At 30.4% G+C, this 19,278-nt stretch overlaps 1 protein-coding gene across 4 annotated transcripts in view; it reads right to left on the bottom strand.

Moving 5' to 3' along the window:
• Positions 1-19,278, bottom strand: part of LOC118197800 (alpha-ketoglutarate-dependent dioxygenase alkB homolog 4) — a 197,994-nt gene that overhangs the window by 32,473 nt on the left and 146,243 nt on the right. The window contains exon 1 of one of the 4 annotated variants that reach the window (XM_085818588.1): positions 9,834-10,011. The exons of 2 other annotated variants lie outside the window; for them this stretch is intronic. In XM_085818588.1, coding sequence (XP_085674714.1) covers positions 9,834-9,938 — 105 coding nt within the window. In that variant the 5' untranslated portion in view covers positions 9,939-10,011. Of the gene's footprint in view, positions 1-1,090; positions 1,154-9,833; positions 10,012-19,278 lie in introns of those variants that run through there. One more of the 4 variants, XM_085818597.1, reaches the window with a different exon arrangement.

The following is a 19,278-nucleotide window of genomic DNA, read 5'->3' as shown; positions in this document are numbered from 1 at the left end:
GTGCATGTATTTTTCACTAAAAATATGTAAAATTTATAATGAAATGCTTCGCTATTGTTAGTTTTTTGTTTTAAAGTTATAAAGATGATATCCGTAATTTACTACGTACAGAACATCATTAAGAAAAAGTTCGAAATCTAAATGCATGTGCATAACATTAAAGCCTTTAAAAATAATGATTCTGCGTATTTCAAGAATTTGTTTAGGTTTTATTAGCAACCTGTTGGGTGTACTTTCCAATTTTTCCTTTAAGAAGTGATATTTCTGATTTATTCACAATATTGTAATTTATTAAAGAATCATTTAAAATAATTTTAACCTGAAATTAATAGCAGATAATTTTCTAAAATAATAGTCACAAGTTGCATTTTTTTTTTTTTAAATGAAAGTTTAAAAAGATTCTTTTCACAACCAAAAACCTTATAACAACAAGAAAATAAATATTAATAAAATAAAACAGATTTATGTGAATTCAGTGATTTCAGTTTATGCGCGTTTCATAGTTATGAATCTCAAAGAAATTGCCTTGAATTAAGCTGAATTACAGAAATATACCTATACCTATATTTTTGGATACATCTTTCCACATGTTCAGTTGTGTAAATATTTTACTTACTTTTATCGCTATACTGCCCACAAATTTGTAAATTTATGCAAAAAAAAAAAAAAAATTTAACAACAGAAAAGTTAGTTTATCTTGATCAAATGCACAAATTATATTCCTAACAGTTCACAAAACTTAAAAATTAATAATAATTAATACATATAGAAAAGCATTACTTTGTTTAACACCTTTACAATTCATAAAAATAGTAACAATTGGTGTCTTACTTTTCATGAAAATTATCAAACGAATTACCTAAAACGTTCAAATTATACAGTTTAAATTCTAGCATACATCATTGTATGTTAAGGAACAAAGATGCCAGCTATAAACAGAAACATTAAAATGTATTTAACATATTTTGATTACTATTAAGCCCTTTTTTTCACATCTGGAAAGAAAACAACATTACATTGTGATATTTTTTACCTAACTTATCAAATTTTATTAAAAAAAAAAAAAAAATTAAAGAAAATCAATACTTACGCGGGAAAAGTAATTCCAGGAACCTTTTTCGAAAATCTGTTTGTGCATTCATATACAACACAAGCTGACATGCTTCAAAAAGAAAAGAAGAAAAAATATTGTAATTACAGACTTTTTTGCACAAGTCACAGCGATAACAGTAACATGGCCGCCAAGCTTCACCGTTTCAGTTGAACCTTCCCTCCTTCTATTCTAACCTCCTTGTAAAATAGCGCCATGAGTCTAAATTGCGTCATTCAAAGTAATCATGCGATCTTACGTAATGCTTAATGCAGATGTCTCTTGCCCTAGTCAAAATAATTGTAAACCAAAACTAATTCGAACTGAAACTTGACCTCCTCCATTCTTCCTCTGAAGTACTGCGACTCTCTCTCTTAAGGCTTATGCTTTCATCTTAAGACATTTGCGGCAATCATCTATGCTCTGCAGTGATCGCTTATATCACACTAGTGTCAAAACTGTTCTGGAAATAGGCACGTCTGGAGTGCCAAATGATCGTGGCCACAAAATGTGAATTTAAATAAAAAAGGAATTTAATCCGGCTCGACTGCTTCTTCTTCAAAATGGATGGACGCTCTAAGCATCAAGTTCTTACACAATCAACATTGCTACGCTCCTACATCTCAGTGTTCTTGCCATCAGTCCTTCTAAATTTGTGCTTTCGTTACATTTTCGGCCAGTTCTAATTATGAAGAAATCTACACGGATTTGTTGTTCACAGTGAATCATGGGAAAAGTCTTGTTTCACCGAAAATTTTAATTCAAGTTTGTGCCATAATCATAATGAAATCATTCATGTCGTGTCTTCGAACCGCAGTTTTATTATATATATATGTGTGTAAGAAAAATAATGAATATGTTAAAGATTAAATTAGCAACGTAAATTTCCCTTCTCTATTCTAAAAATAGCTACATCTATTTGCACTGCGTCATTTCGAGAGAAATCTATGTCATATGATTCTTACGTAATTCTGGTGATGTAAATTGAAGTATAACTCAAGCAGCCAATAATAATTTTATAGCAATATTAACTATATAATCAAAATGCTTTGAAAACCAAAACTAACTCAGTTTGACTTAAGATTTCATCCTGAACATTACGCAATTCCTTTCTACGCTTTGCCTTAGCTGGACTACTGTCTGTCTGCTGCTGCTTTCTTGCTACAAAGTTATCAAAAATGTAAGTCCTTTGGAACAGGCACATTTAATGTGCCAACTTTTGTGTAGCCGAACATGGTGCTAAAAATAAAACTGAAGATTTAATGTGCATTCGCCTCCAATTTCCTAGTCATTATGGATCAACACTTCAAAGCCATCCAAATTCCTGCTCTTGAATTTATTACACACACACACACACATATATATATATATATATATATATATATGATGGTTTTGACAACTAGTGTAATTACATCTCGTGATTTAGATACATTTTTATTTAAATAAATAATATTAAAAGAGAGAAAAAATATTGTTCAGAACTGTGTTGATTGCTTTTAAATCGCTTGGTTTGTTAACCAGTAACATTCAGATTAAATGTGAAAATACCTCGCGTTTTACTGATTAGCGATGCACTGGCGCGTGGAAGATAAAAGTATTTTATTTCAGGCTGCTGCAACACATAGCTTTTAAATAGCTGAGATCATTGATTAAAACTGAAAAATACAGTCAAAAGTCGTTAATTCGGACACCCATAATCTGGAATGATCTATAATCCGGACCTCAAAGCTACAAACTTTCTGCGCATGCGTCCGACGCATGCGCGTAAGACCTTTACAGCTGCGAATTTGCGTGTGCGCGTGCGCAAAATACGTTTACGAATGCGCGTTTAATGTATAACGGACGGGATAAGCTAAGCTAAAATTATCTAATTATCTATTTCAGTTAATGTTGCAGATTGCGTTGTTCCTTAATCTTCGAATTGGATCCGGATTATTATTTTTTGCAGACTGTTAGAGCAATTTTATAAAAGTAAGCTTGAACTTTCGATTATGTCAAATAGAATTTCCGATATATATTTACTAATATGTAAAGGATATACAAAGCGAAAGTATCTTTCGGAGTCCATTAAACAAAAAGTGGAATTGCTGCAAAAATGGATAAAGGCATATCCTTTGTTTATCTAAACTTTAACGTTTGTTTATCTAAACTTTGTTTATCTTTAACGCCGCGTCGGCGTGCAATGAATTGGAAGTTGATCTGTCAGCACTATCCTTATCTTAAGGGCAGATGTTTTTATTTTATTTGGCTTATAATTGCTTACTCAATGTAGTATTTCATCTCGATGTACTCCGTCTTTGATCTGATTTAAATCAAATGCCTCGTCATTATAATTCGCTTCCGATAGCGAAGAAAGTAACAGAGGTTATTGAAAACGAAAAAATTTCGATTGACAAATTAGTCGGTATTCTCGACACAGCAATTATAGGACTTGAACAGCGGAACTTTGTAACTGCACAAGAAATTATGTCTGTTTATAGAATTAAAGAGAATGTATTATCACATAAAAAACAAAGCAACATAAACAACTTACATTGAAAGAAATGTTTAATAAAGCAAACAAATAAATATTAAGCTTTTTTTTTTTGTAAATTTTGATACCCTTTAGATCATAATTGTTCTTTATTTCGTAAATTACGGTTTCATATTTTTAATTTTATAATTTCTGCATGCCATTTTACCAGATTTAAACTGATGATTTATAATCCGGAAAAATCGATAATCCGGAATCGCCGAAGTCCCGACGAGTCCGGATTAACAACTTTTGACTGTAATATCTTACATTTTTTCAAATGGCAACAGTCTCACGTGCTGGAGATAAAACTGTCTTATTTCAAACAATGTTGCCACTGCTCACTCTCAGATCGCTGAGTTTGTTAATCAGAATTCATTAAATTTCTACAAAATATAAAACAGCTGTAAAACAAATTTGGAATTTAAAATTCAGACTTCGAAGTGCCCATGTTCGGGTATTTAAAATTGGATGGCTCTAAATATCGTCGTTTTTACACAATGCGAGGTGCAAAACATAATACAGATTCTCTACTAAAGCTCTTATATAATTTGCTCATAATGTTTCACTGTGAGTGGAAATTTTCGATTTTTAACCTACTTCCTGATAAGCTGTCGAATTCAGATTTTGAACATAGACTATTGGCAGATGAAATTGAAATACGATCAAGGGACTTTTTTCAAAATTTGATTTAGCGCTTTTCTTTTTATTTGATATTTAAATGATTTAAATTTTTTCACACATACCTTTGTTTAATACACAAGTTAAACATACCAGGAATTTACACTCTGTGCCATCAAATACAGCTGGAAAAATTCTCTTCAACGAAACTTGTCTGAAAACTAAAACTTAATTTCTAAATTTTGGGAGAGTTTTTGAAAATTGCTTGATTTTTAGACTATCTGACGTTTATAATTTTAAAATTTTGGCTTCTGAAAATGTATTGGATATAAAGTTTAAAAATTTTCCCAGATTATAAAACAAACTTTTTGCCCTCTTTTAAAATAAAAATGATTTTAACGTTTGTATGTTAATGTTTCAGTTTAACGTTTATTCTTTTTTTAACGTTTTGTATGTTACTTTATTTATTAAATATCATGTTCTTCGCACTTAAACCATAAAATTCAGTTCAACAGCAATATCGCAAAATAATTTTAAAATGAGCATTTCTTTAGAATTTCCGATACACAATCTTGCGCGCTTAAGATAAAAAAATAAGTTTCGTACAGTGTTGCCATTGCTCACTTTGAAATCTTTGAGTTGTATAATCAAAAATTAGTTCAAGTTTTACAAAATATGAGATAGATAATAAAACAAATTCCAAATTTGTTATTCCAGATGCCCATATTTGCAGGAGGATTACGTTATTCAAAATTTGATGACTCTAGGTACCGTTGTTTAATCACAATGTGAGAAACATATATACATTTATGCAGATTCTTCATTGTTTAATTTCTTTAAATATAATACAGGGCAATAATATTTGGTGGCAACAATTTAAAAAGTGAAACAACGTAAAATGCCAAAACGAAATTAACAGTCCTGGGCAAATTTCCCCTTTGGATTAAAAAACAAATTTCAATAAAATGTATTACATATAAAAAAATTACAATCAAATTAGCAATATCCCTTAATGCAAATATTAATTATCCTAATAAATAAATTAACCAACTTCCTGACAAACGTTCATTATCCAAGAACATAAATTTTTTTTTAAATCTTAAAAAAAAAAAAAAAAAAAAAAAAAATCTGATGTGTACACCACAAGGCCTCTTTTGTACGGAATATTAAATTATACGCATTTTTTCTTGCATTTCGCTTAAACTTATTGGATTGAATTAAACCTACTTCGCCAACAGCGCATAAACCACAATAAAATAAACACATTCTTTAAAATTCACTTTTTTGTTTACCATAGCGACACTCTGGCGCTAGGTTCACTTAACGCATATTTCGTTCATATTATAACTCAGAATGCAGAAAATTTATATCATTTATAGAATTATCTAATCATTGCCACATGTTCTATTCGAATACTATAATAAAGCTAGAATGATGTATTAAAGAAATTAAGCAAACAAAACAAAAAAGAAACAGTTTTTCACAGAAGATTTAGTATTTTTCATTCAATTAATTCAGTTCTCACTTCGCGACAAGGCAAAAATACATAAAAACTCAAAATATCTGTATTAAAAATTAAAGTAAATCTTAAATGATTATTTCCTCGAAAAAAATTCCAGAAAGGATTAAGCATAATTTAATTGGCAATAATAAATGAAGGCGTTACCTTTGTTGTTGTGAAGCTACGTTTCTCTAGATTGGCAACAAATCTACTACTCTGCTGTTTCAAATGTAAACAAGCAATAGCCGCCATCAAAAAAAAATTATTAGACTTAGCGGCACTTAAACAACTTTAAAATTGTTGATAATTCTAAAAATATTGCATACAGATTTACTAAAGGCATATAAACCTCAACTGGGAGATAAGAACAGCATAATTCAATCATTTTTAAAGCAAAAAATGTACAATTTACAAACATATAAGAGTTAAAGAAACTGAGATCACTGAGCCGGGTAACAGAGGGATATATATATAAATATATTTATATACGTTTGGCACGGCCGATTGCAATCAAAATACGAGGTGCACATATGCATGTTATAGTAGTCCTATATACAAAATTTCAACATTCTGCGACTACTCGTTTTTGAGTTATGCGAGATACGTACGTACATACATATGTTCGTACAGAAAAATTCTCTTCAGAATTCATTTTAAAGCAGTTTTATAATTTTTTTTTGAGGAAAAGAGTGTTTTATTCTGTCCTTAAGTACAGATATCATGGAAATACATTGTTAAATTGCATTCGAAAATGGTCAAAATGGATATTTTCATTGAAATATGCTGCGTGAAACTTTTCGTTATTACAATACTTCCTTTTTTACTTCGTACAAGGAAGTAAAAAAAGAAGATCTGAAATGTTTTAGATTTTAAATTACGTCCAAAGTGGCATTTTTTTAACATTTTGTGTGTTACCTTTATTTACTAAGTGTCATGTCAAAGGCAGATAGTTTAATAGCAGAAAATTCGACAAATTTTCGGATTAATCTTACACTCACATTTAAGGTGTAAAATTTAAATGTGTATTTATTTACTTGTATATAGAAGCATGTCTGACAATACAATGTTAATTTTCCCCTTCCCCCCAACACTTCTACAAATTTTACCCACTATTCATCTAAAATGCATCAGTATATTCTTCTTTAGTTCTTGCATGTCAAGATGCATTCATGCTAACAATAAAACTGTCACAAATTTAAGTGTCAAATAATTACTTGGATTGCGGCACAAAAAACAGAGGAATATTTTTAAGAATTTGTTGTGTAATACTGTTCACAAAGTATATCAAATTAGATACTGAGTTTGAGTCTAGAATACAATACTGTCAGCGTTTTCATAAGCTTGGTATTTATTTATTTTAATATATGGACATTAGCTTTATGTAAATATGAAAGATATTTTATTGTAATTGTTACGTGTGTACGGGTTCGTAATGTATTAAATGCACACAAGACCGACGATAGCCTGATAAAATTCATTTTCCCAAAGGAAACACTTTACAGTTCTGGAACTTTTCACAAAAGCACACACACAGCTCTTCTCCATATGACAGAGTACAATCAGTAACTACTACAAATATTAAACACAACGCAATGCAAAGCGCATCTAAACAGTGAAGTTCGCATGCAGATCTCTCAATACTATGAAGTCGATTCTGAAGTAAAAACTGAGAACTAATGCTCTCTCCAGTCTTATATAGTTTTCCCTCGGCCAGGAAGGAATTTATAGTACCTTCCATTTTTCAAAATTACTGGAAGGCATATACTGTTAAGCTTACATATAAGTACCAGACTATAGTTACACATAGGGATCAATTGCCAATTAGTTATATAGGGACCAGTCGAAAATGTGGCCAGAAATTTCTTACTTACAGAATAAACAAATATTTTAAATAAATTTTAAATTCTGTGTTCTAAATATCTATCCAAACACATATGAACAACACTAATAATACTACAAAGGTTACAATATATATTACATCTGTAAGGGACAACACTTTTACATTACTTTCTCCGAGTTCTGAATGAAAGCTCTCTAAGATAGGTGTAAAACCAAGAAAGAGAACCAAAAAGTATTCTTTCAGACACCCTATATTATTTCTGACCTTAAACTAAAAACATGAATGGGCTTTCATAGCGGAATCTAAACATGTCAACTGGTTACACAATTAAACTTAAGTAGGACATTCCTGCTGCTCAACCTGGATAGTGGTTAGTGACTCTAACTGCCGCATCAAAGGGCCCAAATTCAAATCCCAGAGAAGGCACAGACGTTTGTAAATGTATAGTAACTGTGTGGCATGGGGGCACTTAAATATGTGGCGAGCCGAAGGTTTTCTCAAGAGGTTGGTGGTACGGGAAGAAAGGGTGAGAGCCCTCAGTCAAATCACCCCAAGGTGCTCTCCTTCAAATTGGGGGCAGAACTGAGCAAAGTTGTGCTGTCGCCTATATGGTGCTCAAGGCTCTTGCCAACAGGCACAATACTCCCTCCTTGCCACGAAGAAATTCGTGGTCTTTGCCTGATATTAGACAAGCGAGATTACTCACAACAACAGCAAGGCATTCTTGAATTATCTTGATAGTGATTCTTATTCATAGGGAAGATCAAAAAAATTAATTGTTTCTTTATGAGAATCTGAAGAAAAAACATTATTTACTGTAGATAAAGAAATGTCTTCCTGAATGCAAGTTCTTAACTAAAGAGCTTCATTGTAAGAGCTCAGTAAAAAAATATTTTCTGACAACATTTCATATTAATGAGCTCCATGATTCCATTTAACTCCTTCGGGTAGATACAGTTCTATCCAAGTCTGGTGCTACGCTGAAAATTTTCACTATTCAGAGAAAGAGGAAGTAGTGAATCATATAAACTTGGAGCTATACAATATTGGTTCATCTTTTAAGGAACGAAATTTTGATCTTTATAGGCTTGTTTTGTCTCAATATAAATGCCTCCAAGTTATGTTGTTGTAGTGACTTATCCCATCTGATCGAGAGTAACATTAGATCAGGCCTCTGAAACCAAAGCAAGCCCAGGAAATTCATCGTGGCAAGGGGTCAAGATAACATCTGTCATTGGCAAGAGCCTTGGGCACCATTCTAAGTGTTGTGCTAAGTGTTGGCATACATTTTTTTTTTTTTTTTTCAGTCTTTTCTCAGTTTGTCACACGAATGTTCAGATTTCTTAGTAAGATGGCTTGCAAAACTTTTTTTTTGTCTTTTTATTAACGTTTTGTGTATTAAATTTATTAATTAAATATCACGTTTTTCATTTCAGCCACATAAAATTAAATTCAACAAAATCACAAAATATTTATAAATGGCATATGTTTAGAATTTCTTATATACAGTCTCGGGTGCTGGAGATAAAGATGTTTTATTCCGAATAGTATCGTCACTTCTTATTTTCAAATCGTCGAGTTTGTTAATCAAAACTTCCTTAAAGTTTTACAAAATATGAAATATAAAATTTGAAATTCAGAATTTGGGCTTCCAGATGTACATGTTCGGGTGAAGGACTACGTTATTCAAAATCTGATGGCCCTAAGTACCGTTATTTCTTCACAATGCGAGGGACATAATACATACATGCATGCAGATTCTTCCTTATTTAATTTTTTAAAAATAATACAGAGTAATAATATTTGGTGGCAACGATTTGAAAAGTGACACAGCAGCTTACAGAGAACGTGAAATCTCGATTCGAGACCGGCTGGGTTGACGTTCTTTTAGGGAAAGTTAGAAAAAAAATCGTTCAACTAATTTAAATGAGCAGATATCAATTAAAATAAACAAACACAACTTGACAGATACGGGAAAAAAATCTTCGCCCTCCCCCAGAAGGCGCGCAAATGCGACGAGTTTATTTGCGTGACGTAGAAACATGACGTTTCCGAATGTTTACCAAAAACTAACATGATAACTTATTAATGAAATCATAATAACCCTGTTGCAGTTTGTTGTTAAATAATTATTAATACTATATACCTGGAGAAAATTTTAAGCAGTTTCAAAAATTTATAACGTAACTTTTTACTGCTATATTGCCCACATAGTATTTCGTTAAGTGCTAGTTTGAAACTCAGAAATGCGCTTAACAAATTTCCTCACCTGTTTATTTTCATTAGATTCAGGTATCGGGTGTACCTTTCCCTTTTCACATTTTAAACAGGTTCGAATTCCTTTACAACCACATGTACTATTATCAAATAGCATATTTCTTCATAAAAGTTATCAAACTACTACATAACTTCTAAAATTCATTTCATTCACCCATTCCAGAGGAATGGGTGCTGCCATCTAGTAGCTATCAAACAAATTATAATTAATAATTAGCATATGAAACAAAAGAATTTTACATTTGTATAGCATTTTCCCACAGTATTCAGTGCGTTCATTGAAATTAATTCTAAATAAAAACTATATTTTTACATTCAGTTTATTTAAAAGATATTTGTACAAGTAGAGACATGATTTCATGCAGCACTTCCTATGATGCAACAATGTTCATCATGAACTAGTTCTGACGAAGGTGTTTTGATAACAGAGTGCCTTTACAATTAAATAGGATTACTTCCACATCTTGGTTAATTAAATATGAAATAGCTAAGAGAAAACTTTCGCTAAAGAGAGTGAAAGGAGAAGCCGTAATGTGATGAAAAAAAGAGCTCGATAAGAGGTACGAGTTCTGTGATTAAACGAAATCCGTATAAATTTCTCATTTCCATATTCAAATTTCGAAATTATATGGAATTCGTTTTTTGATGGTGATGGTTTAAATCAGTGGTTCTCAACCTTTTGATTAACGTATACCATCTAATCAAAAACTTATAAAGCTTAGTACCACCATTGCATTTTACAGTAATTATTTTTCAGTTTCTCAATAAAAATATTAAAAAATATATATTGCTATTTGCAGAACCTATTGGCTATTCGTATTAAATATGCACACATAAAAATATATTGAAAATTGGTTACCATTTTAATTATCAAAATTTCAGTTATAATACTTTAATTCTAAAATTTAGCATGAAATTTGGGCCTAATTAAGGGAGATCAATTTCTTTATTGTCTGGTCCTATTTCACTTCGTTTTAATCGTAAATTAGGATCCACTTTTAATTTTCTTCTGTATTTATTTTTCAAATATAACATGGAAGGAAATCCTTGTTCACAAAAATAGGTCCTGCAAAAATGTGATAAAAATTTAATAGCTTCATTTGAAATGCCTTTAAATTCTTTTTTTCGGTTCAGCCAAACAGCCTCTGTTTCTTTACATACCACTTATTTTGCTTTTGCGTACCACCAGTTGAGAATCAATGGTCTAAATCAAGAGGGAAAAATATCATTCTGCTTTTGAAGAAATTTGGGGGTTAATGTTTGCAATGTTCTATAGATATTTTTAATATCATGATAGAATTTGTTTTTGAAGCTGACAATGCTATGAGGACACAATTAATAAAATTCAACAAACATATATTCTACTTGGCTGATTATATTCATTGTTCAATGCCACACAAAAGTAACTGCAAGGAAGATAAATTCATATCTATCCAGAACTATTATCTTCAGTTTTCATTCTAAAATTGACTTGCTTGTATAAACCTTGAATAAAAATTACTTTGATAACTTACTTCTCCATTACTTTGATAATTTAGGCCAAATATTAAAAAAATAATTAATAAATAAATGAATCAATTTATCAAGTGCAGACATTCTGCACATTATACTCTGTAATTTTGTTTCTGAAAATTTGTTCATATTTTTTAAATCAAAAACAATAATAGCTGTAAAATAATAAAACATAAATTTAAGAAATGACTATTTTCAAAACATTTGTTCATATTCTTAACATAGTTGCTATTAAGTTATTTATTTGCAATTATTTACATTACGAGTATGTTGTATTATAGAGAAAATACAAGGGGGTTGACGGAGAAAAAAAATTTTTTAAATGGTCAATGCAAGAAAAGGGTTGGGAATCCCTGTTCTAATTATCAATATGGATAACATGGAAAGTTACATATACTATTTCTTTACAAAACTTATTTCAAACCTTCCTACAAAATCTTATCTTATAATGTATAAAAAGTTCTTGTATATAATTAAATTAATTTCACTTCAGCAAATTAACTTGAGTAAAAATTTTTAAATATACAGTAAATGGTTTTTAATTTAGTAACAAGGAAAAGATAAATACTGATGGATATACAATATGCTTTAATGAGCTACAAAATATCTGGAATGACTAATTAAATTTTAATTTTAGATTTCAAATATAACTGAACAACTTTCAAATGCACATTATTATAACCAATGAAGTCAAGTGCTAAAAGTTACAAAAGCAAATTTTGCTATTTAACAAACAAATCTGATATCATTTATTCATCTTAGAATCTGTCTGCTATAATAATTTTAATCTTATATTAACTTTTTCACTTCCTGTATTACTGAATACTGTATTTCTTGTCAGAAAATTTCACAGAAATGACATAGGTAGATAAATAAATTGAATATAATTTATAAAAATTAAAGTAATTAAATTCTTATTCACGTGGCAACAGTAACAGCTCCCAAATAAGCAGAATTAAAATAGTATAATCATATTTAGTAAAAATATTTAATTTGATGTATTATTTTATATGTAATATCATGAGTATACACATTGAATAAATTCAAGTTAATACTAGTAAATTTTGTGCTGGAATATCATTAAATAGCAAATAAACCACATAAAATTTCCAATGAAGTTCTAAGACTAAAATTATGCTCTATTTTAAAATAGACTTTCATCTTTAAATGTTTTGAGTACTGGTAATTGCTTTTGGAGTTTGATTTTTCATGGCAAAGTAGGCTGATTTCATGGATGTTTCTAAGGTCCATATCTCTCCATAAATGCTAATGTAAATATGAGCACATTGAATAAGTACTCTACAATGTCAATCCTTTGCAAGATAGACAGCAATGTAATCAGCTACAGTCAAAAATCGTTAATTCGGACATCCATAATCCGGACCTCAAAGCTAAAAACTTTCTGCGTATGCGCCGCTTTGGCACGTGCGCACAGGCGTTTTACGCGTGCGCGTAGGACCTTGACTACTGCGCATATGCGTGTGCGCAAGTGCAGAATACGTTTTCGCCTGCGCGTTTAATGTATAACGGACGGTGTAAGCTAAAATTATCTAATTATCTATTTCAGTTAATGTTAATGATTGCGTTGTTCCTTAATCTTCGAATTGGATCCCGCTTATTATTTTTTGCAGACTGTAAGAGCAATTTTATAAAAGTAAACTTGAACTTTCGATTATGTCAAATAGAATTTCCGATGCTGGAACTTGCAAAGGATCTACAAAACGAAAGTATGTTTCGATGTCCAACAAACAAAAAGTGGAATTGCTGCAAAAAATGGATAAAGACATGAAGAATGTGACAGAGAGGTTAGTGAAAACGAAAAAATTTCGATTGACAAGTTAGTCGGTATTCTCGGCACAGCAATTAACAGGACTTGAACAGCGGAACTTTGTAACTGAACAAGAAATTATGTCTGTTTATAGAATTAAAGAGAAAGTATTATCACATAAAACGAAGCAACTTAAACAACTTACATTGAAAGAAATGTTTAATAAAGTAAACAAATAAATATTAAGCTTTTTTTTTTTTTTTTTTTTTTTGTAAATTTTGATACCCTTTAGATCATAATTGCTCTTTATTTCATAAATTATGGTTTCATATTTTTAATTTTAGAATTTCTGCATGCCATCTTACGAGATTTAAACTGATGATCTATAATCCGGAAAAATCGATAATCCGGAATCGCCGAAGTCCCGACGAGTCCGGATTAACGACTTTTGACTGTATTTAATTTTTATTTAATTAACAATAATAAGTGTTTGTTTTTTTTATATTTTTAAATCTTTTGATATTGTTTTAATTAGGCCTTGATATTCGAGCAACTAACCAAAATATATTTAATATTTTATTATTAATATGGTAACAAAAATAAATGATATATTCAGTGAACAAATTGTCAATATGATTGATTAAAAATATATGATATGAATCTCATATCTTTAAACAAACAGGTCTTAATTTCTAAATTGAAAAGAACAATATTTTATAAAAAGATATTCAAGAGCATACATTTGAAATAATTTAATTAAAAAATTATATATAAAAATTAATAATAATAAACATAGAAATTTTAAAGGGAAAATTTTGAACAAAATTAAAGAGAAAAGCAAATGATATAAAAAATTAATACAAGAATAAATGTAATGTAAATACATTTCAAGATTTTTTCCTTCCTTTAAAACAGAGATTCCTAACTTTTTTCTTGGTTGACACCTTTTAAAAGAATGCTTTTCTTCTTCAACCTCTTTAAATTTGTCTGTACAATATGAATATATAATTTAAACAATAACAAAAATTAGATTAAGAATATGAACAAAGTTTTGGAAAAAAAAAAAAAAAGCAGTTCATTAGATCTATGTTTTATGAATTTTTTAAAATTATTATATGTAATTTTATAAATATAAAAAGTTTTCAGAAAATGAACACAAATTTTGATTGCACAAAAGTTCAGTTATAACTAATGCTGCACTTGATGTGTACAGTTTTTTAAAATATTTATTGTGAAGTTACTTAATGCTTAAATCACCTTGTTCAAAAATATTCAACTAGTTTTTTGTTTTCTGTAATAAATTATTGATTTGACTAAAGATTGCCTCTGCTAGGTAAGAAGAAAAAAAAGGCAATAATGTTCGTTCACTAACAGCTTTTATTTTGGAATGTTTCTTTTGAATGACTTTTAAATTCCAAAACTCCACATGTTTTGAATATGACTATTTTAGAATATAGCTTTATATCAATAAATAATTATTATTTATTTCAATGAATACAGTCAAAAGTCTTTAATCCAGACTCGTCGGGACTTCGGCGATTCCGGATTATAGATCATCATTTTAAATCTGGTAAGATGGCATGCAGAAATTATAAAATTAAAAATATGAAACCATAATTTATGAAATAAAGAGCAACTATGATCTAAAGGGTATCAAAATTTACAAAAAAAAAAAAAAAAAGCTTAATATTTATTTGTTTACTTTATTAAACATTTCTTTCAACGTGCACGTGCGTAATGCTACATTACGCATAGTCGAAATTAGAAAATTGCAACCAGAAAACTATTTGATGTGTACTCGTGATATTTATAATGACGAGGAATTTGGTTTAAATCATATCAAAGACGGAATACGTTGAGATGAAATACTACATTTAGTAAGGATTTATAAGCTGAATAAAATAAAAACATCTGCCCTGAAGATTAGGATAGTGCTGACAGATCAACTTCCAGTTCATTGCGTGCCGCGACGTCCTCCCCCCCCCTGCAGAGCAGTGTGAAATTGATAAATAGATTTTGGAATGGTTAGAGAAACAAAGGATATGCCTTTGTCCATTTTTAGCAGGAATTCCACTTTTTGTTTGGTGGACATCGAAACATACTTTCGCTTTGTAGATCCTTTAGATATTGGTAAATAAATATGGTACTATTCGGTTTCGAGGGCCGTAAAAAAATTGCAGCGAAAATGTATGCGCAAAAGCGCCAAATCTAGCAAACGCGCCCATTTAACAGCACGCCAAATCTAGCGTACGCGTTGATTTCAGATTGAGGTTTACATAGTTCTATATTTCTTAAGACGCCACTGACATACTAGTTTAAATTTTAAATCCTTTTTTGATATCCTATGGATGTAAAAATTTGGGAATTGCCCATGACGAAAAGTTGGCAATCGAATTTTGGGTAAAGTGCAGAATCACCCACTGCTTGATGCCATTTTAAGAATTGCACATACTCAGTATCCATGTGCACATCGACCTATTTTCACTTTAAAAAAATTCCTGGAATTGCACAAAAATGGCACTGCACACACCCTTCACTTCATCTATGCATACATCGACCTATTTTCACGTAAAAAGTGAAAGAAAATTGACAAAAATTCAATTGTTTACAGCCCTCGAAACCGAATAGTACCGTAAATATATATCGGAAATTCTATTTGACATAATCAAAAGTTCAAGCTTATTTTTATAAAATTGCTCTAACAGTCTGAAAAAAATAATAAGCCGGGTTCAATTCGAAGATTTATGAACAACGCAATCTGCAACATTAACTGAAATAGTAATTAGATAATTTTAGCTTAGCTTATACCGTCCATTATACATTAAACGTGCATGTGTAAACGTATTTTTCATAAACAACATCAAATTAAGTTATAATGATGTAAAATATAATCTACATGCTAACTAGAAATTAAGCTTCTTTTTAAATAAATGGTAATATTTTCTTGAAACATAGTTCCTGAATAGAACAATTATTTTAACAGTCATTATTTCAATTTTTCAGATGATGTTTAAGATAAATTTTTCATTTATTTACACTTTACTGAAAAAGTGATAATTTTTCCAATTTAAAAATAATCTTCAGTATAATACAATTAGTATTTCTTTCAATTTCTTATAAAAAATTGATTAAATTTTCAGATACAGAACACAGAGTAAAAAAGTTCCATTACAAATTGGCAAAAATTACTATTTGTGTTAAGAGTAAAAAAGAGGTAACTGGCAGCCCACAAAGACATTATTTCAGCTATGTAGTTATGGCAAAGATTTTAATTATTTGAAATTCAAGCTTATATTACTTTCATTTCCATTAAAAAAAATATGATTAACATGACAAATGTAGCTATTTAATTTATAATGTGATATCAACAAACACACTTAATATACCAGTTAGAGTATATTTAAGTGTGCGCCTTTGGATTATCACTAAGTTGTTGTTTCCTTTATTGCTATGGTAACCTGAGTAGTTGAATGCTACGGCAACCCTATTATGACATAATTGGTTGTGTGATTGCAGTGAATTTGAATGATGGGAAAAGATTTGTGTTGGATGTTAGTTAGGAAGTACTTTGGTTATTTTGTGTTTACACGGTAAAATCGCTGAATGTGGTAAGATTAATTTGAATCTCTGTACAATTTGAACAAAAGGGAAAAAAGCAACAATTGACTGGTGTGTAAATGAAGGTTTACTTTGTAGCTATTATAAGTGTCCTGTTTGTAGGAAGGAAATGCATACAGTCGAACGTCAGAGGATATCGGCACTACGGAGGATATTTCCGACTCTTGTTTTTGTGAATTTATGTAGCGACGCCAGTATAGATTCTTGTTCAGATAATTTTAGGACGTTTTTGGCTGCTGTTAAGGAATTTTGTTTGACTGAAGGCACGGAAATTTCTAAATTTCCTGTATGTAGCCCTACAATGAACTTCCTTTTTTATATTATTTCATTAAAATGTAGTTTATTGAGATTATATAGTTTTTGTTTGACTCTAGTATAGAATTGGCTACTCCTTTGACTTTCTAAGTGAAAATAGATTGATGTGTACATGGACTAAGTCAAGGGAGTGCATAATGCCAAGTTTGTGCAATTCTCTGATTTTTTTTAAGTGAAAATAGGTCGATGTGTGCATGGATACCAAGTTTGTGCAATTTTTTGACTTTTTTTTTGGTGCGATTTTTGACACAAAATTCGCCACTACACTACACCACTAAGCCAAAATAACAAGTCAAAGAACTACACAAACTCTGTGTCCATGTACCCCCTTTTGAAGGTAACAGATTTGATTAATATTTATTCATACTTGTCAAAAAATAAATAAGCTCAGTTACAGATTTTTGTACCAAGAATAATCAGGTTGTCTGAGAATAAACATGTAAATAGCTTTTTTTCACAGCTGAGAATTAATAAGAAAATAACTCAATTCACTGATCAACATATTCAATTCACGATGAAGATAATTCTATCAGTTTCTCTCCCAGGATATAAACTTTATGAGAATCGAAAAACCATGAAATGCCAAGCTATAATAAGAAATGCTGTCATAATTTATTCTCAGTTTTGTTCTACTTGGTTGTAGGGTTTATATTTATTTTAACTAACATTTATTTTAAGTTATCTTTCCTGTCAAGCCTTTACTTTCCCCTAGAATTGCCAATGCTAGAGTATGTAAATTGTAGTAGAGCATGCAGTATATTCAAATTTAGCAGAAGTAAGTTGAGTTTAAATAGAAGGGATACGAGATTGTATGTATGCTTCTTGAATCGCAAACGTGAAGGTTGCTAGGTAGAAATTTAAGAACCGCGCATTTCGGCCTGTGTGCCTATCTCGGCAGTTTGCCGAATCTTTCAACTGCTTAATTGGTAAGCTCGCTGAATCTCAGCTGTATTCTAGAACGTGGTTAGGTTAGTTAAGATTTCAGAGCATCGTAGGTAGTGCTCTAGTTATTTATTCATCCAGTCATTATTTTTTAGTTTCACATTTCTGTTTTTGTTAAACCGCCAGGACGGCGTAGTTTGTGAGCGTCAAGTGAACACAGCTGTTATTTCTAAAGTGGAATAAAAAGGGCTTTAAACCCTTCGTATGTGTTTGTGTAAATTTACAGTTCATAGCAGTCATTACCACAGTTGCTGACAAGTTGGAGCCACACAATACTACATGGTAATCGTTCTCTTAAAAATTAGCAACTTTTCATAACGTGTTTAACGTAAATTCTTTAATGAGGGCAAAGTGCAGAATCGCCCACTTATTTGTTTGGCACTTTTTACAAGAATAAGAGGAATTGGATTTTTGCAATTTTCTTTGACCTTTTTAAGTGAAAATAGATCGACGTGTACATGGATAAAGTCAAGGGAGTGCACAATGTCATTTTTGTGCAATTCTGGGATTTTTTTTAAGTGAAAATAGGTCGATGTGTACATGAATACCAAGTTTGTACAAGTCTTAAAAATGTGCTAAGGAGTGGGTGATTCTGCACTTTCCCCCTTTAATGATATCAGATTAGAAAATAAATATAAATTTGAACTTTTTTGGGGGGGCAATATTCTTATTACTGCTTAGGTTTGTTTTGATAAATATTTAGAAAGTACAAATTAAAATTTTTTATTTCTTTAAACATACATAAAAAAAAAAATTCTGTCCCCCCAGCTATTTTCAGATTGTGCATTCTGCTTGCATGCAGTTTAAGTTTAAGCTACTACAGTTAAGTATCATAACTGGGCTTAGAGGGCAGAACAAATTAAATTAAATATTCCTTACCTGAAACTGCTTAACTGTAACAAAAAAAATTCAAATATCAGACATATAATCACATAAACTACAGTCAAAAGTCGTTAATCCGGACTCGTCAGGATTTCGGTGATTCCGGATTATAGATCATCAGTTTAAATCTGGTAAGATGGCATGCAAAAATTACAAAATTAAAAATATGAAACCGTAATTTATGAAATAAAGAACAATTATGATCTAAAGGGTATCAAAATTTACAAAAAGAAAAAACTTAATATTTATTTGTTTACTTTATTAAACATTTCCTTCAATGTAAGTTTTCAATGTTTCATGTGATAATACTTTCTCTTTAATTCCATTAAACAGACATAATTTCTTGTTTAGTTACAAAGTTCCGCTGTTCAAGTCCTATAATTGCTGTGTCGAGAGTACC

Source organism: Stegodyphus dumicola, chromosome 1, assembly GCF_044657685.1.
Source record: "Stegodyphus dumicola isolate Sdum_Otavi_A_Nest chromosome 1, ASM4465768v1".
In the NCBI taxonomy this organism is placed as follows: Eukaryota; Metazoa; Arthropoda; class Arachnida; order Araneae; family Eresidae; genus Stegodyphus; species Stegodyphus dumicola.
This window is presented reverse-complemented; position numbering and strand designations above follow the sequence as displayed.